At 43.9% G+C, this 20462-nt stretch overlaps 3 protein-coding genes across 4 annotated transcripts in view; 1 reads left to right on the top strand and 2 right to left on the bottom strand.

The window, feature by feature from the left end:
- LOC144145793 (cyclin N-terminal domain-containing protein 1-like) overlaps window positions 1–2291 on the bottom strand; it is a 134260-nt gene extending 131969 nt beyond the window's left edge. Inside the window, exon 1 of one of the 2 annotated variants that reach the window (XM_077677532.1) lies at window positions 1890–2286. In XM_077677532.1, coding sequence (XP_077533658.1) covers window positions 1890–2036 — 147 coding nt within the window. In that variant the 5' untranslated portion in view covers window positions 2037–2286. Of the gene's footprint in view, window positions 1–1889 lie in introns of both variants that reach the window. The other variant, XM_077677531.1, reaches the window with a different exon arrangement.
- Window positions 2292–2446: 155 nt separating this feature from the next.
- Window positions 2447–11608, top strand: Scox (Synthesis of cytochrome c oxidase). The gene is made up of 7 exons (XM_077677534.1): window positions 2447–2640; window positions 2717–2794; window positions 3037–3127; window positions 3742–3939; window positions 5671–5763; window positions 9178–9293; window positions 11336–11608. Exons 1-7 carry the CDS (start codon window positions 2563–2565, stop codon window positions 11483–11485), a joined length of 804 nt encoding a protein of 267 aa, XP_077533660.1. The 5' UTR covers window positions 2447–2562; the 3' UTR covers window positions 11486–11608.
- A 2427-nt stretch (window positions 11609–14035) lies between these two features.
- Window positions 14036–20462, bottom strand: part of Polrmt (mitochondrial RNA polymerase) — a 38812-nt gene continuing 32385 nt past the window's right edge. The window contains exons 26-33 of the mRNA XM_077677535.1: window positions 19984–20172; window positions 18603–18734; window positions 17737–17783; window positions 17046–17144; window positions 16267–16339; window positions 15357–15448; window positions 15187–15266; window positions 14036–14243 (exon numbers count right to left, since the gene is read on the bottom strand). Coding sequence (XP_077533661.1) covers window positions 14194–14243; window positions 15187–15266; window positions 15357–15448; window positions 16267–16339; window positions 17046–17144; window positions 17737–17783; window positions 18603–18734; window positions 19984–20172 — 762 coding nt within the window. The 3' untranslated portion in view covers window positions 14036–14193. The remainder of the gene's footprint in view (window positions 14244–15186; window positions 15267–15356; window positions 15449–16266; window positions 16340–17045; window positions 17145–17736; window positions 17784–18602; window positions 18735–19983; window positions 20173–20462) is intronic.

Here is a 20462-nt window from a genome sequence, read left to right on the forward strand (position 1 = left end):
AGATAAGTGAAATGCGCTTAACCACACCTTTTATTACTTCAAAGGAGATATTCCTTGCTAAAATCAGATCAATGCACGATTCATGAATGGTGGTTGGTTCAGTTGTATTGCTAAAGCGCATAAGTGGAAACTTTTTTTATGAAATGAAAGGAAGCTCAAACCCGGTGTTAGACGATATCACTTCTCCGTCTCTGCCACCACCGATGAAGGCGACGAGATCGGCGGCAGGGATGGAGAAGTGAGATGCCAAGCGTTGGTGTGAGCTTCCTTTAATTTTTACTGACTCCTAGCGCATGCGCAAGGCGCGCGCACGGCTGGTACACTCGACGTGGCGGAGCGCACAGCAGCACGAGAGGTTGCGTGACGCATTCACGTGGCATTGAGCGAGAACGCAAGGAGTAAACACGCAGATGTGCTCGGTGAGTGCACCGTCTGTCATCCCCGTCTCCGCGTGGGCTTGTAGATCAGTCGATAAGACAACGGGCTGTCGCATCGTTTCTCGATTCGTTCCAGGTTCTATTCTTGGTGGTGCCAGTAACTTCTTTGATTTGTTCGCGGGAGTTTTCTGTTGACACCAACGGTCGCGAAAGAACCTTTGGGGGGTAAAGGTAAAAAGCTTCCCTTTAAAAACTTCGTGCCAATATCCTGCGAATTTCAGGTGATTCAGCCAGCGTTGTACGGTAATTATGTGTTCATGACGTTTTCGGAAGCCTGCTTAAAAAGCAGAAATCTTGGCGTTCAAACACTATTACAATAGTAACAGACAACCCTGCTTCAATCAAAAGATCGCGCCTTTTGTATGTTACTGCATGCCTGCTTGACGACAACCGTACCGTGGTCAGTCGTTGCCACGCAGTGTGACGCAATCCTTTCAGAAAACGGAGAGGCGCACCGCAAGTCAAGGAGCGCAGGCGCCGTCTCACCAAAAACCACGCAAGAATGACTGAGCGAAAAATATACTGTGCAGGTAGGTGGCTTCGCGGCCATAAACGCGCATACGTTAGATAACCGTGGGCACCACACCGGACAGCCGAAGCAGCCGCGTCACCTGAGACGATCGCGGTTTGCTTTCTGCCAGTCATGGCCTCCAGCCGCCGGGATGAGGGGAGAAAGTTCGCTACTTTTGAAGAACAAAAGTGAATTATCTTGCTAAATCTAATGCAGTTTGTGCAAACATCTGCATGTATGCTATTTAGACACGGCAATTTATTATTATTTTACAAAATTGGTCTTCATACCTTCGCGAACCAATTGAGGTTTTTCTTTTTTTTTTTTCTTGTTGGAGTTCGGACGAGTGGACGTATCACCGTTGGGTGCCAAAAAAATTCCCGCGCCGGCAAAATTTATTTTTCTGTCATAGCGTTCCCATTCACCTTCCTTTACCTGTGCGGACTGTCATGACGTGTCAAATGCATTGTCGGTTTTCACTCACGGCTCAAGGAAAAAAAAAAAAAAAAAAACGCCTACTTATATGTTATTTTTCGTTTCTTGAGCGACGTTGAATTAGCACACGTATTGTGGCATACAAAAGTTCAAAACTGACAGTGGTCCATTGGTGTGGACGTCTCGTGTTACCGTACGTAGACACTAACACCAATAGGCCACTGTCAGTTTTGCACGTTTGTATGTTACAATACGTGTACTAATTCAGCGTCCCTTGTAGAGGAACATTATGATGCCAGTGGCTGAATTAAGCCACAGAAGAGCTCCATAAACGCATGACTGCCAAGTGCCCGACAAATGCCGCCACGTGCATGTTGTTAGTCGGCATTAATGAACTTCACGGGTAATTAGCTTTCTCGTTCTCAAGCGCGTGAGAGTGCGATATCACTGAAAATGCTCCTAAAACATTCCGTAAAAGACAACTCGGGATAATTAAGAGGACTCACCAGATACTCTTCTGGGTTGCGCACGGCTTCGTCGTTTCGCTTAGCGAGGTTGCTTAGCACGTCGTCCAGTAGCTCGGGACTGAATACTGCCCGGTCCCTCGAAAAAAGATATTCGTCATCGATGTCTGATGTCACTTTCTCGGCCATACCGTTGACTAGAGCGAAGGCGACGAATCACCACTTACTATGCGCACTTCTGCAACAGCGAAATTTTCTCCGCAAAGACGATTTGTAGCGCCTACAGCGGTCGATACTACAGGCAAAGCACGAGCGAAAAAACAATAACAAGATACGAAAATATTATATACGCGCCACGCAAAATGCAGGCGAAGTGGGCGAAGTGCGCTGAACCGTCGAGCTTCGTGTACTGTTCGTACAGAAGATCGTCTGCTCGACTTCATGTCACACCCAGCACTTTACTACTAGTAACAATGCCTTTTGTTTGCTAAGCAATAAATAACAATTTTTAATGATGTTTTTACTAGTTTTTGAAAGCACAAATGCAAAAAATAATAAATGTCAGTTGCGTCATCTCGCGTTTTCTGACCTTCCGAAAAATGTTACGGCAACATTGGGAATGGCGGCGCCGTTGCTTATTGCGTGCGCGTGCAGTATTGACGCATAGTGTGGTCACATTTTCTAGCTTTTCTTTGAATTCAGACGTTCTAGCGTCATGATATCAACATTAAGTCGGTGTCAACGCCTCCTTCTGTCAAGAACTGTGAGCCTGGCTTTGCGATCGCCTCCAAAGGTTCTTTTAAACTTTATCAGCCCAGCCGAAGTCAGCCGGCACACAGGGCGTTAACGCTTTTCAACTTTCGTTTCAGCTCCAAAGTTATGAACCTTGCTTCGCACAAAGTTGTAGGAATGTCTCGAGCGGCAGGAACCCAAAGGACAAGAAAGTGGTATGTGTTACGCAAGCTTTCAGATTTCTCACGAGCTAGTGTGTGGCCATGAACCGAGTATTTTCGTTGGCCGAGTCGATTCCTTTCACGGTGCAACTAGCGCGCGCGCGCGATGCTGCTGGCGCGGTCAGCGCGCGTGCGACTAGGGAAGCATCGAAAGGAACCGATCCTGGCAGAGTACAAATGGGAAATTAAACCCTTGGCTTCTAAGCGCAGTTTCATTGGCGGCTAATTTTGTGCAGCCGATCACATGGAAGAGCGTGAGCATCACTTTCGCAATCGGCGGCAGCCTGCTCGCATGGATGCTGTACACCAAAAAGAAAAAGCAGGAAGGTTCGTACAAGCGATCTTGTTATTTGCGTTGATTTGTAAGAAAGCGTTTGACCGTTAGTAGGATTACCGTGAAAAATTTATGAATGAAAAGGGGAAGAGAGTGCACAAAAGAGGATCAATCGGGGAAAAAAAAAGAGAGAAGCTCACGAAAAATAACAGCGTGTACATACTCGCTGCTTGCAAGCTAACGGAAATTCGCAACCGTAAGAAACATGCTTTTAACTATGAAATGTTATTTATCCATAGCTGCATATCAGCAGCTATTTAAATTTTCTCCCGTTGAAGTTGCTGGCACAGCAGCCTTTCACCAGACACTGAGGCTAACTGTTTTCTGCAATGGCAGCTTTTAGTCTGCAGGATACATTGAAAAAATGCTGGTACAACTTCAGCACCTCTACAGAACCGATACATTGTATGATTAACGTCAAGGCTTGTGCTAGTTGGTACTTCATTGAAAAAGAAGTTTACAGTGCAGAAAAAAAGAACCTCAGTGTGAAGTTAGTGCTTCTCTGTGTCACATCACTCTTTCTTCATTTGTTGTTTTTGGTTTCTGTGTTGAAAATGTTTTGTTCAAAGAGCATTGCTTGCCAAGGTGCAATCTGTTAATCATGCAGCAATCGACAGGGAGCGCAAGAGGTCGCTAGGCAAGGCAGCCATCGGCGGCACGTTCGACCTGATCGACCACAATAACGAGCCAAAATCTAGCAAGGACTTCCTGGGGAAGTGGCAGCTCATCTACTTTGGCTTCACACACTGCCCCGACATTTGTCCGGATGAGCTCGAAAAGCTGGGCAAGGTCATAAACATCATGGGTAAGACTTTGCTTTCTCCCTCCCATTTTGTGGTCTCTGGGGAACTAATACTAGTTAACCCCGCCGCTTTTCCTTTTTCTTTTTGACAATTCCCCTCCTGCTCCTCTACATTTGTCCGGACAAGCTCGAAAAGCTGGGCAAGGTCATAAATGTTAGGTTTGAGCGATACTTCGCTTGCACCCTCCCCTACTGCAGTCTCTGGGGAACTAATACTAGTTAACCCCGCCGCTTTTCTTTTTTCTTTTTTGACAATTTCCCTCCTGCTCCTCTACATTTGTCCGGACAAGCTCGAAAAGCTGGGCAAGGTCATAAATGTTAGGTTTGAGCGATACTTCGCTTGCACCCTCCCCTACTGCAGTCTCTGGGGAACTAATACTAGTTAACCCCGCCGCTTTTCTTTTTTCTTTTTTGACAATTCCCCTCCTGCTCCTCTACATTTGTCCGGACAAGCTCGAAAAGCTGGGCAAGGTCATAAATGTTAGGTTTGAGCGATACTTCGCTTGCACCCTCCCCTACTGCAGTCTCTGGGGAACTAATACTAGTTAACCCCGCCGCTTTTCTTTTTTCTTTTTGACAATTTCCCTCCTGATCCTCTCCAGCTTTAAGCACATGGCTAAGTTTAGGGCTGCTGCTTGATGTAGTACTGAGATGATTCACAGTTTAAAAGTTACAGAGGCCTGGCTTAAGAATGTCAGAGCATAGAATGTGTATGACACAACAGGGCCACCCACTTAATCCATTGAATTGTTAGTTATAATAAAGGTGTTGCTTGTTGTAGTGTGACTTCGCAGGGGGAGGGGGAATAAATGTCCCTGTGAAGCAGTTAGCCTTAGGGAAGAGTCCTTATTCCAGGACCTTTTGAGGCCGTCTGGCTTCTTGGGCTCTCTTCACCAGCCAAAACTGGGCGTCAGGGTCCGAGCTGGACAGTGCTCTGGGGAGGGGAAGGGCAGGGGGGAAGGTTGGGAGTTCATGTTTAGGAAATGTGAACAAATGGTAGCGGACATATATTTCAGTTGGAGCACAGAGTAATAAGAATTCCTATGAAGGGAACAGGTATTGCACAAAATAAACTAGCTTTTGCAGGGAAACACTCGCCCGCAATATGCTTGTGAGCTTTGTTGTGAAGTGTGCTGTAAAGGAGCCTATCATTGACAAATTCTGCAATGAACGGCATTGATAGAGAGCCCAGTAGCCCATCTAGCAGAATCCATGGTGATGTCCCTTGCATTGCCGACGTATGCCGTACTGGTGCCTGTACTTATTTCAGAAGAGACATTGTTTTCAGTTTTTGCAGTCTGTTTTAGTATGTGTAGAAGCCAGTGCTAGCTCATGTCGTATGTGCATTGCTTCCTCTTGTTCAGCCGGGACAGTGTTGTATCGAAATTCAAGGAGAAAGCAACACATCACGTATGGATGATTTGTTTGCACGATGATAAAATTTGTTTTGGAACTTGAAAAATTTTGAACTAAGTGGAACTGATGGCAGCTCTTCGAATTTGTGGGTACTATTATAGTAGCTACCCCCTTTTTTACCTGGAAGCTTTGGCCATGGTGAAAGGCCGTTTTTATTTTCTTTGTTTCATTCATAAAGCCACAAGTTGTAAGTTCTGTACACAGTTAAGGCAGGGCATTGCAATGGACTGGGGTTATGCTGAGTGAGATCAGCCTATTGGGATTAGCTGGGTGACCCTGTTGTCACTTGCCCTCGTGATCTCCTTGTTTCTCCTTTAGGTGAAGAAATGCCAGACATCCCATTCCAGCCCTTGTTCATATCGGTGGACCCTGAAAGGGACGACGTGAAAGCCGTCAAGGCCTATGTGGCAGGTAAAAATCTCCACCAGCATTGCTTCATGGTTACTTGTGTGCGCACGTGTCTTCAGCAGATGCTGCTGACATTCTGCGCAAGGTTTGAAAGCAAATGAGCAAATAATATACCCGAGATAATAACTGTGAAAGTTTCACACATTTCTGCAGTTCTTGCAAAGTCATACATTTACTGTGTCTAAGGGATGCTGAAGTGAATTCATCAGTCTTGTCTGTGAATTTATTATTTTACTATTTACGCCTTGCCTGTGAATTTATTATTTGACTATTTAGTGTGGGTCTAGAGCTTTAGCTAATTTGTAAGCAGAGACAGAAGTAAAGACACCATGCGCCAACTACCAAAATGACGTCAGATTAGTTTACAATGTGCTTTTATGCTATTTTAGACTTCACAATTTCAATTTTTATTCTATTTTATCATCACTACTGACTTTTTGCTTTTGAATACACAATGAACATGCCAGCTATGGGGTTATATTTGGCCACATGGACTTGTCAGTGTATCGTTATGGCGGACTTCAGAAAATCGTCGAGGAGGAAGGTGTGAAGAAAACAGCATTTTAAAATGCACTTTCCGTGTTAAAAACTGCGGTGCATCATCCGAGAAACTTCAGAATACAGCCGACGCACTCTTAACCCCGACCTGAGCTCGTCATGAGCAGTTGCCATTATTTTGCTTATGACGAGCTGTGCTCGTCACTGGTATTTTGCAAGGCTACAAGAGGCATTTGACGAGCCCAGCTCGTCAAACGGTGCTTTTCTATTTACAACATAGATGGAAGCACGGGTTCCACGATTGGCACTTGTATTCAATGCGAGTTTCCACACTAGATAGCGGAACGAGTGGTTTCTTTCCCGCACGGTATACAAGCATGGCCGCATCGATGCGGCGTTCTGGTGCGAAAAATCTGTCTTCTTCAGATGATGAAAGCGAGAGTGATGAGGATATCGGCTGTGTGTTTGATTCTCCAAGTAAAGAGGACAGCGATGACGTTTTTACGGACAGCGACTCCGAAGGGGAAGACAGCCGCTATGATACGATGGAAAGATCCCGTGAATGGTACCGCGTAGACCCCGAGGAGGCTGTCTGCGTAGTGCCGCGCTCTGAATGCTACCACACAGATGGTAGCCTCACCTAGCTGCAGGTGAACTATCGAGGAATAGTGCGCTATCTGCTCGGCAATTGAAACCCAGCCTTTACTTTGTGGAGGTGCAGAAATTTATTTGTGAATATATTTAATATGCCCCAGGTATAGCGTATATGGAGTGGAGAATGACCAATAAAACTTTATTATATGCCGTAAAATATTTTAAATAATATCTTTTTTTATTTTGAGCACGTTACTGCAGCATATCATCTCATTAAAAAAATTGGCCATTTTAGAACATAATTCTTTTGTTTAATGAGCCCTTAAGGGGTTAATCTGTGGAAGCAGTTAGGCTATGTTTACACTCCCTTTGGTGCTCCTTTGATGCAGAAAGAGACAGTATTCTGAGTGTGTTTCATTCGCTTGGACAGTGTTTATGTCAGGCTGTTTGAGGTTGAGGTGTGTAAAGGCGCATTAAGAGATCAAGGAAGAAGCGAGTCAGCTTCCCCACCTTGCTTCTACTTCGTGAGTGCGTTCACTCTGTGAGGGTTGCACTAAAACATACGCCTGAAGGAATTTCTTACAGTCATGGTAGGATACATGAAAGCAACTGTTTCATTAAATCCTGACAGCATTGTTAATTAACCTGAGTTAATATGAGAAAGCAATGTTGAAAGATGCCGGAGCCACCCTGTGGCAAGAATCAATAAAGAGCTGAAGTGTACTTCACGTACACTCTACGTGCCAAAATATGTTAATTGTGCCTATCTCCACCAATGCATTTCCCTTGTATCACATCCTCGGGTAGTGAGCCTGCGAACAAGAGCACCTACCTGACTTGGGTAACCAGATAAAGCCGTATTTTTGTGCAGCAACACCATTTGTTGTTTTTTTCCATTGTCAATTCATATCCATTCAGGCTACCGTGCTAGTATTGTTCGCTTGTTGCTGCACCCTTTCAGCTTGCGTCCTTTATGACCATACCGAAGTCGACAATAGGCTGTTTTATTATGAGTCTCGCACTTGCTACAGATGGCTTGATGGCACTCCCCACTATAGGAATGCGTGTGGTAAATGAATACCGGATTGCTTTTGGGAGAGTCCACGGCGAGTCCAGAGCTGACAATTGAAGAGCCCCATGGCGTTAAAGGTAGACTGATAACTGATAATAAATAACTGGTAATTGATAACTGATAATTGAAGAGCCCCAAAGAGCCTTAAAAGGACACTGAAGGCAACCAGCAAGTTGGTTTCAAAAGGTCTAACCTTCCCATAGCCATTTTAGCATTGATTCGGTGCCAAAAGATGCTTTAATCATTGAGAAATCGCTATTCAGACAATGCATTTCTCTTCCTCATTTTCCCTGGAGCAATTCTCTGATGCAAACAGCAGCTCCTGCAACTGCTGCTTGCGTCAAACTGGTAGCAAGCGAGGAAGCAGTGATGTATAGCGGTATAGAAGCAACCGAATACAACACTACCACGTACCGAGCAGGTTCATCAGTTTCACTCAAATCAGTCATGCTTTCCCGAACTCCCATGTTCTTTGCTGCTCCAAACCACTAAGCAAAATGTGGTTTGGAGCAGCAACTTCATGGGACCCGTGATCAGTATTGCACATTTTGGTGAACAAAAAGCATATTGTCCTTTTTAGCCTGCACGAAAGTTGGCATCGAATTAACCGTACGTGCATAACGCCCACATGCCTCTTGGCATAGTGGAGCTGCCTCAAGTGTGGAAGAGTGGGGCCATCCAGCGGCAGCTAGGGACGACATTGTGTATGACAGACGTTGCACACACTTGAAAATACTCACCTTAGCCAAAATAAGCGTTTTTGTGTTTTTTTAGCATAGCTAAAGCATGCAAAGGTTCGTAATAAATTTGGCTATGCCCACAGTACTGTACAAGGGGCGCACAATTATCGGGCCGGGTATTGCACTAAGTGTTGCCCCAAAACTGAAATGAACTTGGCATTTGGGGTCGCCGTGTGATCTAGCGGCTGTGCTCTTATGATATTGTTTCTAGCTTTCTTTTTGTTCTTTGACATTCAAGCCTGACACTACAAATACTTCCAGTTAAGTTTTTATAAACTTCTTAAGGCGCAATGTTAAAGTATTTGTCACCCAATTTCAACCACCTCCCACATTTTCTCTATTTTCTACATTATTTTTGAAAAGCTGCACATAAGAGTGGTGTATTTGTGTTCTCGGTAAGCTAATCTGTCGATCTAGAGCAACTTGTATTGTGCCTTCAGTGTCCCTATAATCTGCACTGTGTTGCCTTGATATGTACTTTTTTTTCTCTCTCTTCAATTTGTGCGCTCTTAGAGTTCCACCCCAGAATCCTGGGCCTCACTGGGTCCAAGGAGCAAGTTGACAAGGCGTCGCGAGCATTCAGAGTGTACTTCAGTGCGGGTCCCCGGGACGAAGTGGACGATTACATAGTGAGTGTTGCTTCTTCTGCCTTGGATGGGACTACTCGGTGGGCTCGGTTTTGGCCGCAGATTGAAGCTGCGAACACTCCCCACCACGAGTTCAAATACAACAGCACTACCAGACTACCACCGTTATAAGAGCACAACATAAGCAATGCTGACACAGCACAAATGTTTTGAAGTGTCTAACATTTGAAAGATACAAACCATACAAAGTGCCTAGTTTTTTTTTTGTCGTTCATTTGTTTCCTTTACTAGTAAAGAAAATCGACTGTTTTTGCTGACTGACCTGAGTGAAATTATTGTGATTACTACTTTGGGAGGAAGAACTTCTCAGGAGATAAGCAGCCTCAACAAAATCCACGTGAGGGTACTGCGTCATGGCTATGTACTGCTAAAATGGGTTTTATGTCTCTACAAATTTTTAGACATACTATTACACCGAAATTATGCTGCCTTTGCAACAGCTCCTTGAATCGGAGGCAGATTTAGGGGATTAAGCGTGAAGCTCATGGAGGGCATTTACCGTATTTACTCATGTAATGATCACACTTTTTTTTTTCCAAAAATATGATGCAAATTTAGGGGTGCATTCATTATGCGAGGTAAATTTTTCGCATGCAAGCAAGTTGCAGCTCAGAATTTTTACGATAGGTCTCATGAACATAATAAACATAATAAATAAAAACATAATAAAAATTCCACGGACCACCACCAACCGCATTGCAAAGTGACACAAAACGTGGAGTTTTTATGAATTGCGGAACGCACCGGAACGATTTGCTGCGAGGTGAGAAAAGGTCGACCAATAGCGGCTGCTGCTGTCACAGTGCGGGACATCAAAACAAGACACGGCTGCCGATGCAGCAAGCTGAGCGCGTTTTTTTATTTGTCTTGTGAGTACATTATGTGCATTTAGTGAGAGTTCCTTCCGCACCAACAATGAACTCATGCTTGCCGTATCGCTGATATCAGCAAGTCGGTGGCTAGAACGTAGCCGTGTCCACGTTGAAAGAGGAGGAAACAGGCAAGCACGACCATCGTCAGCTAGATTTGGCACACATACGACATATGGCCGCGTTAAATTCAAGGTGCGATCATTGCGCGGGAAAAAAAAAAAGTCGTATTTTGACGACGAACTTCAGGGGTGTGATCATTATGCGAGTAAATACGGTATACTTAAGTGAAAAATTAGCAGAAAAACTGTCACGGTGAGCCATTTTTGTCAACATTTATTAATTCCTCAGGCTTTTTTTTTTTTTTTTTTTTTGCTAACTTGCTTTGCAGACGATGCTACTGTGTTAAAATTTGGGGGTGTACGAAACTATCAAGACTCTGCTGAGCCGCTGCTTTTCACATGGCTTCGCTGACAGCTAGTTGACCTAGTTCTCAGATTCTACTCACAAATGTCAAGGCTCAAGCTTTCATTTTGTTATGAGAGAAAGGCAAAGTCCCCTTGTCTTCGACTGGGGTGTCTTGGAAGCATGAGGGGAAGGAGCGAGTGAAAACGTTTCCAAGGTTAAAAAATTTCTCCCACCTCCCCTCGCGGGAACCCCTGTGTAGATGCGACGCATAGGGGGTTCCGTTGTTGTTTCCGTTAGGTTGATTCTCCCATCGCGTGAAATGTGCCGTGAACCCCCTGCCGCGGCTATGACACAATGTGGCGCGGCTATGACGCAACACAATCCAACACAATCCACTTTAATCCAATCCAATGCCCCTTGCGAGAGTGTGTTCACTATAGGAGAGGAGAGGGGGTGAGCGGCGGAGAGCGCAGCTCGCGCGGCGAGCAGAATGGGGGAGGGGTGTGGACGGACAACAACAACGCCGTATGGAGGGACAAGGCGAGTGAATGAGATGCAGTCGCATCTAAAAGGGGTGAAGGAGTCTACTCACAATTTTATACTGATGAATAAGGTGATGTGGCATTTCAAAGATATTGCTATTAGACACTGTCATTAGACCAACTTACAAGCAGAAATACCAAGCAAGACCACCTACAGTTTTGAACGTGCTGCTCACCCGACGTCTTTTCCTCGCATTCTCTCTAGGTTGACCACACGGTCATCATGTACCTGGTGGACCCGGATGGGGAGTTTGTGGACTACTATGGCCAAAATAGGACGGCCAGGCAGATAGCTTCTGCCATTCAGCTGCAGGACGTCAAGTATAAGCGTGCCAAGAAAACTACCTGGTTTTGAACAGGCTGCCACCTACAGGTGTTCTCTGCCTTTGCGTGCGAAATAGAAGCGATAGCGTTGTAAATATATTATATAAGTCTAGAAAACGATACGCCTTTGCAAATAAAACGAACATGAATCTACTATGAGGCAATACCTGCAGTTGTTACTTCATTCTGCGTATCTGTTCATGTATGTATCCCTTCGAAAAATTAAAAATTCAGCACCATTTTACATGGTGAACTTGAGAATCGCACAAAAATGGAGGGGGGGGGGGGAGGTGGTCCCTTACCGATTTGAGGTTTAGCAAAGTTATAGTTCTATTAAAGGCGGTTATGCACACACTAATTAGCAAAGATATTCACGCAGCAATCAACTCATTCCAGGTTAAGATATGCAGCTCTATTAGCACAAATTTCTCATGGCCAGACTGTTATGAGAAATTAAGAAACACTAACGATGTGCAAGTTAAACAAAAGTTAAGAAAAACAGGACTAAATTAAACCATGTGAAATGACGCTACATTGTCATGTTTAACCAGTGTTTTACATGGATTCCTGCACACCATCGACTGATGGTTCCGCTTTATCCAAGGATACAGCAACACCACTTTGCACACTGTACGCAGGCAACAGTGGACGGAGACACCAGAACAAGGCGGCACCATGTAGTGCTAGGAATGCTTTTGCCAGAAAGAATAACGCTACTTTTTCTTTCCTGCTGGTGCAGCATTCTTTTGCTCAGGAGGCTTGACAGACCAGACTCGCTTTTCGCCCATCGTGCATCCAGCACTTTCGTGCTTAAAGGAGCCATGAGTACAAAATACAAGTTTGTGTTATTCGAAAGATTTCGTGTTTTATAAGTGCCACCAGCGCTTGCCCGGATGCGAACGATGCTTTATTCACTGAGAAATTTTAAGTTAAAATTTCGATTTTCCCGCTGAATCGTGTGCTTTTATGGTCTGCAATGACATCACAGGAACCGACGGCTCTGCAGCCGATTGGGAAGCCTCGTTTACCGTTAGTGAACTAGATGGCGCCACCATACCGTGGCAAGCCGTTTTCTGCCTTTGTTTTTGACCGTATTTAAACCTGGCTTGCTTTTGTTCAGGGAGAAAATAATCATTTCATGAAACGCAGTGCTCGCTCGACAAATATGGTCACGTAAGACACCATTGCTTGCGTCAATCGGCCACTGTCGTCTGAGACAACCCCAAAGCCCCACAATCCTGTGCAGCTAAACCAAGCATAGTGCGCTCAGTACCAACAGCAGTACGCAACGGTACTTCTATGTTTACGTGTGCTTCCGTAACTTCCACTGTTTGTCCCACCATTCTTACGGCTTTAAAAAGATTGTGCCCTAAATTTAAGCGCAAATAGCTCGTTCAGCAAGTTTATAAGCTCTGCCGAATTTGCGTTTGCTTTTGCCGCCCTCCGCCAATCGCAGAGCTGGCTGGTATGACTTCATAGGTTCCGTTGCGGGAAATGAGCTAGTGGGTCGCATGGCAATTCCCTTTTTTCCTAATCATATAGCTTATTTGAGTGAAGTTTACGTTACAAGTGGTGTCAGTATGATTCTAACGAGGCAATCTTTTGAATGAACCGAACTTGTGTTTTCTCTTCATGGCTCCTTTAAGAACACCTTAGTTGTATGGTGCTGCAAATTGTGCACAATGCCCTCTGCTTTTGCACACACACAAAAAATTCTGCAGAAATTCAGACTTGTCTTCTAATGCGTAGCATTCTCATGCCGCTTGAGTGGGAGTTTTTTACGGCCAAATTTTTTGGTTTTTCTAAATCCTGTCTGACCAATTATCTCCATTTATGCTACTATAAAAATTACATGTGAAACATTCGCGAAGTCTGCATTATTTGGGAAAATGCAGGGCGTTACACGCTTTGCCATTTTCTGTAATTCTTTTATATTTTTTTTATTTATTTAGTTTTTCAATATTTTGTCCGACCAGTTATCTCCATCCATGCTATTATAGCGATTACAGGTGGAACTTCCGCAATATCTGCATTATTTAGGAAATGCAAGGCGTTAAACGGTCCTGGCTGTGGGTTTACTCGGCAAAGAATGCTATGCATTAAAAACAATAATTGCATATTCAGTGACAGCGCAGAGTGTTAGCATACGTCAAACAGCTCAAGGCTCCTAAACTGGGGGGACCATTGCAGGTGAACGTGGGCATCCTAATTGGTGCATGGGGAGAAGACATATGCACAGGATGAGCACTTGTTTACCAAAGATGCTGAGGTTGCAGAAGGCTTCTGACACGACGGGAAGAACACTTACCCAAAACAGAAGAATAAATTATTCTGTCTTCTTCAAAAAAATCTCATGCCCTCATTTCTAGCTACAGCAGTTTAATGTCCAAGCTCTTTCGCCAACTGCATCCATCACAGCTATTGTCCCACCCTGAAGTTTCTTGGAAGTCTCGAAATGTAAGTAGCCTTTTTTTTTTTTTTTGGTAAGAACAATGGTATGCGCATTTATTAATGTGATGAACAACACACAGTCGTTTCTTTCACCCTTGGATGATGAAAGAGGAAGCGCAGAACCAACACGGTAATGGTATCACATTTATTTCGCTATCATTATATTACACGCTACTTACAGAGATAATGTACATGGGCACAGGGAGGCATGCCCGGGGTTAGTCTTGTTGCACTTTGCCCACTTGTGGGGTTGCATAATTACGTTAGGCCTAGGTAAGCAGACGTGCACTAGCTAAAGAAGTACACAGAGTCCAGCACGCTCTCCAGCTTGAAGGAACCTGGAAAGCCAAGCACACGGATAAATAAGCACGCTGTCTTGCCAACACTAATGACTGGTGAACGTCAACTGGAACTGGAAAATGTTACGTTTACTCGACACCACCTCCAGTGTAAAGAAAGGGGTGTGGCAGAGGGGAGACAAAAATGAATAACAACCTCGGAGTATCAATCATAACATACAGCTTCAGTGGGTGCAACAAAGGCACCATTGACAGTCGACTTTACCTCTGTCACATGGCAAGATTATAATGACACTTAGAGAAAATATCAATTTGCTCTAAATGTCTTTAGTTTGGTGCTACGCAAGAATACCGAATCACATTCCAAGCGAATGTTATTTAGTGGCTAAATGAGGATGGGGAGTTCATTAGCGGCCACATGAATGGCCTCGACAGCAGTGGCGCATCACTAAACAAGAAAGTTCAGTATAATAAACCAAAGAATACTGCTTCTAAAAACTGTCGGTAAACTTATATTTTCACCTTCATATTGTTTTTCAAATACAGAAAGACAAAGTACTTACAAAAAGAAATCTCACTCCCCAACCCTGATACAGATTTCTTGAGGACTTGCTCCTCTTTAATTTAAAAGAAGAATTATTTGTTTTGTTTAAAAAAAACATGCATGAAAGCATTCTAGAGGCACTTGAACAGTAATTTTGCAAGTTTGCAAGCTTGCTCATCATTATGACATTAGATTTGTCGTGTGACAGGGGTATTAATATGATAACTAGGTACAGATGCTTGGCATTTCAGCAAGCAGGTTTCAATGCACCATGCAAGGGGAACATTAAAGCTGCTCCGCAGCTCTGCTCTAGAAATCGTGGTCGCACCTTCTCAGCCACAAAGCCACTGTACTTCAATAGCAAATGAAGCTTCCTATGAACAGTTTCACCTCATCAGCGTCACGAAAAAAGAAAGAAAGAAAGAAGGACTTGCTCACCTTTCTGGGGTATCTGCGTAATCACCTTGTTAAGCTTCAGTTTCGCCAGCTCGCCCATCGTGTTGGCACCTGTAAGCTCACTGGTGGGGAGAGAGAAAAAAAAGGAGGACACTGATGATTTGAGGATGACACTGGAAGACCGAGAAGGTGCAGCTGCAGCCTTTCCTCACCTGTCCTTGTAGCTGAACGTGTCGATGAAGTGCTTCGACAGATCCTCGAGGATGGGCTCACCGTGCAGAGCCACAAACTGCTCCCTGCAGACCTGCACGAACCACAAAGACTCTGCGTCAGCTAAATGGGATGCAGCATTGTGCAAGTAGTTCACAACAAGCAGGTAAAATGAAGGAAGGTTCTTGACACCGCAAGTTTTACACAAAAATGGTCTTGGCAACGTAAAATGGCACCCCCAGAGCTTAAATCCAATCTCAGATAAGAAAATTGCATCACTTTTATGGGGTGGAGGGGATAATGCTTTCCTTTATTTTGCAAGCCAAGGAAATGACAAGTACGGGCTTCAGCAAGACCCCATGACTGACCAAAATTTAGCTGTACACTGCACTACAACGAGGGAGAGTTATAACCTACTATGTCAGCAGATTAATAATGAAATGCTAGTTAGTGGAATACATTACAGTGTTCTATCACAGTCACATAGTCACACAGAACCGATAATACTATTGTTTAAAAAAGTACACATACTTTCTATTACTTGTACACATATGTACAGTGCTTTTTAAAAGTTTCTAGGCCATGCCAAAATATAATAGGCTACAAAGAATTCTAATTACAGGCTTTTACCTGTCCATGCAAAACCACACTACTTTCTTACTGTTATAAAATAATACGAGCACACTTGAACGCTCAAATTTTGCTTCGAATTCTTTGTGGGGCAAAAGATTTTGGCGCTGCCTAGAAAATCTCATGTGGGAAAGTGCTGAGAAACCTAGGTCTCGGCTTTAATGAAAGCAAATTTTAAGTTGCAGATGCTTATTGCAGCAACATGGATCAACTCGCACTTTTTTTCAGGCACCAAGTCAGTACAAAGGGAATAAAATGTTGGTGAAGCGTCAACACACACACCTTGTTCATGATGTCCACAGTGTTTGGGTGTGTCCAAAAGCAGTCGTGGACGGACACAAACTGAATTCCTGCCCTGTTGAAGCAAACACCCATATTTAGCTTTAGACATAACACAAAAAAAAATCACGGCCAGAACACTTCACACCATTCCTTATAATTCATAGCAAGCAACTCATTTTTTGGCTACACTAGCAGGAAAACACTCAAAATTTTCAGCCGCACATGGACACTATAATACTTAGGAATACACCAATCACTGGCATTTAAAAAAGAAAAGAAAAGAATCTTAGACTTTTCGGTTGATACTTATCATGCTTTGACAACTAGACTGTAGTTGGCGCTAGTGGCCACAGACCATACTAAGTGCTGCACTGCTAACCTTGCCTATTCCGTGTGGTTCATGCGAGGTTACTTTCCTGCAGCGCTAGCAAATAACTATTCAGAAATATGCTTTCCACTGTCTCCACTGCCAACTTTTTCTTAGAATCTGCAACCTACCCTCTCCATTCGTGGTACCAGTGTAAATGATAGTGTATCACACTCCTTTTCATTTATTTCTGCCTACCAGTTTTCGTAGAAAGAATACCCTTGATGGTACTAAAAATAACCTATAGAGTAGCGATGCAATGACTGTACGGGCCAAGGGCAGGCACGAGAGATATCAGGACTGTTTGATTATCAGTCCCGTATTTGTTCAGGAATACCCGTGGGGACAAACGGTAGCGGACCACTTAGAGGTTCAAAAGTGCTCACAAAGGGAGTGGGGCTTGGTTACTCACTTTTGGCAGAAAATGGAGGTCAGCATCATGTGACTTGAGTCAAGGGAGTGGATGAAGTTTGGAGGAAAGCCGTTCTTTTGCTTCATCACGTTGGGCCTCCTGGAGGCAAACAAGCCGGAATGAGCTCTGGACTGCATGACCTTCTGGCAAGCGTTACTTTGCTGTGGTATAATAATTTAGTGCCATCAGAGGGACATCGGCCTGCTGACTTTCTGAGCAAAAGCACGAAAAAATAGCAGCCAACAACGCCACACATACAAAAATTTATACCACGGATCACAAAGTATTAAGACCATTATTTTTTTCATGAGAATTTCATTCCTGAAAAATTAAGGAATGTCTGCAGTAAAGAGAGGCAACAGAAAAATCTGTTTGTTTTGTGCTCAGAATTTGTAATTGCATTGGGAGCATTGTACAATTGGTAACATACTAAACAACAGCCTGTCTGTTGATAACCAATTAGAGGGTGATTCTTGTTTCAACGATGTTTCAACAGCATACAAGACGCCGTCACAGAACAGTAATTCAGCATATATCGCATTAAGCACATATAGCAACATAACTGCACCTACCCGCAAACAACATGAAAGCGGAAAACTTCGTCTTTTGTCAACTGATAATTTTTCACAGGCACAGTTTAACGGAGCAGAGTTGCGCAGTACTGGCAGTCGTTTGTTAAAACCAAACTTACTGATGCATTTCGAAAGCAGACCGGAACTCCGGGCTTATCCTGTCACCCTGGGAAAGCAAAGAGGGAGGGAGGAAACAAAAAATTAGTTCATTCGTCTCTCAGCTAATGGCAAACGCAACCTGCAGGAAGCAAATGCACAAAGGACAGCTTACATACTACCATAGTAAGTTAGAAACGTGGCTCTCATTGTGTACAAGGGGACACTGAAATGACAGCGAAAAATAAATTTGTAAATGCTTCCCTTGGCTACCAATGCACTCTGAATATGCATCAATATACTGCGGTAACAAAGTGCATTGATTGCGCGAGTACATACGGAAATAGTAAATTTTGCAAGTTGTGCACAAATGCTACAACCACACATTGTATGGTAGGGTAACTAGTCCAAAAGTAACTAGTGGAAGATGAAACTGACCCATTTAAAGCCCCTGCTAATAATCTACAGCCCAAGGACAATGGTTGTATGACTCTTCAGATATCATGGAGAACGAAGTTCAAACAATGTACACCTTGGGGCACTTAAGTCTGCTTATGTGCTTTGAAGTTGAAAGCCTGGCGGTATTTCCTCCATCATACAATTTTTACATTTGCAATTCATAGTTCTGTGAATTCTGTGAAGCAGGCACACAGCCTCTCAGAACTCACATTTCCTGGCCAATCCCCCAAGTTGGTATGTGCCACGAAGAAAGGAACAACAAAAACAACAACTTTTGTTCTACTGCAAGAAAATTTTGGGGATGGCCTAGTGGTAGAACATTAGGTTGCTACACTGAGGACCAAGGTTCAAATACCATTGGATCACGTTTTTTTTTTTTAAGTACTCTTTACAGCAGCGACCGTCGGAAGAAAACAATCAGACAACTCACAAAGGAGATTGGGCTCTTGAATGCTGTGGGCTTGTGGTATGGCTGGATTACAGGCAGCCCCAGTGGAGTCACCCACGAAACAGGCTGGCCGCACACATGCGATATCAGCTTGGCACAGCTGGTAAACCAGTCCTAACAACAGAAGGACATCAGAAAAAAAAAAAATCAGTTGGAAGCACCTTTTTTGTGCCCCAGTCACTTAACCCATCATGCAGGCAAACATGGAAACTAGTAAATGACGCAGCCCAAAATTAAACGATTTCAAATTGCAAAATTTATTTAGAAAAGTACAAGAGTGTATTAACATTGGGGGAATTTACAGGAGGAGGTCCCAAGGTTTCAGAACCGCAGGCGGGACCTCCTATGCTAAATGTTTTGGAGATAACAAATTGTGAGCACAATACAACCAGTATGAATTGCATACGTAATACAAACCTTATAAAACATCGTGTAAGAATGGGATATTAAAGAAAATACAACACATTGTGGAAAAAACAGCAAAATTGTAATCAATTGACAACAGAACAAACAGGGAAAGATGTCACACAAGAAAAATATTTCTAGGAGTTACTGGTGAGTAGCTAAGAAGATTTTCAATTTTCTTTTAAAGGGTTGAAGCGAGCGAACTATCTTTATTTCCAGTGGTACGTCATTCCAAAAAGAAACAGCAGAAAAAAGTAGACTAAATTTGCCATAATTAGTTCTCCCCTTCGGCAATAACAAGTTCTGACGGGAGGAAAATGTAGTGCAATTAGGGTTGGTTAACATGTGGCGAGGGAAAATGTCAAGATCTAGGAGGCTATGCAGCACTTCAAAAAACAGAACTCCAACGCTATATAAATACATCTTTGGCAAAGGTAATATATTAAGTTGAGTAAAGATAGGAAGAGATGGTGACATTTTTGGGGAAAATGTTATTATCCGCATTGCTTGATGAAGTAAGAATGATAAGATAAAGAGAGGGAATGAAGCAAAGGAAATGAAGACATCTGCCTAATTAAAATCAGTGGTGAGAAACCAGTAATCAGTTCGCCACATTAGCAACATATGTGTGCAGGGTAATGCAAAGCTTATATCTTAGAAGCGCATCTTAGAAGCAGAACTAAGTCATTCCCACTTGTGTCAGGGATCTCCAGGTTTCAAAATCGGGCATTGCCACCTCAAATCTATGCAACACGTTGTTCACTTGTTTCTTGTTTTTATTCACACTTTTTCTAAACCCTCGCGGACATTTCCTGCCTACAGTCACAGCTGAAAGACTGCTGTTGTACACCATGCACCACTGCAAGACATCAAGCCACACTCAGATTTGGCGATTCGGAGCTTAATTTCGTGACACCCCTCCAACTCACTGGGTGTAGAAAACACTGGGGCAGCCCACCTGAATCTCGCGCGTGGCGGTGAACATTTGCTGGAGCGAGAGGAAGGTCTTCTGGACCAGGTAGTGGGCAGCCGCCCAGCAGTGCTCCTGGGGAAAGTCGTCCAGGTCCTTGAGCTGCTTCATGATCTGCAGGTGGGCACCAAAGCGGGTCACCCCGTACACCACCGTCATCACCGTCTGCTTCACCACCTGCGAGCGAGCAAGGGGCCGCGTACGGCTGAGACAGGAAACACCAGCACGTCCCTGTAGTGCCATAACTCGCTTTCAATGGTGTGGTAAGCGCAACTTAGGAAAGCAAGAGCTAGGGAGGGATATTCTCTGTTTCGATGGTTCTACATTAATCTGTTGGGAATTCAGTCAGCATCGCCAAAGAGCAGTTTGTGATTGGCTCAGATGTTCAGCACTGGCCAAACACAGATATGCATACCTGCCAGGTTCGTTGGAATGGCATTAGGGAGATCTGACCTAGGGGGGTGGCA

This window comes from Haemaphysalis longicornis, unplaced genomic scaffold, assembly GCF_048455015.1.
Source record: "Haemaphysalis longicornis isolate Haplotype H1 unplaced genomic scaffold, Haemaphysalis longicornis Haplotype H1 scaffold_7, whole genome shotgun sequence".
NCBI classification, from domain to species: Eukaryota; Metazoa; Arthropoda; class Arachnida; order Ixodida; family Ixodidae; genus Haemaphysalis; species Haemaphysalis longicornis.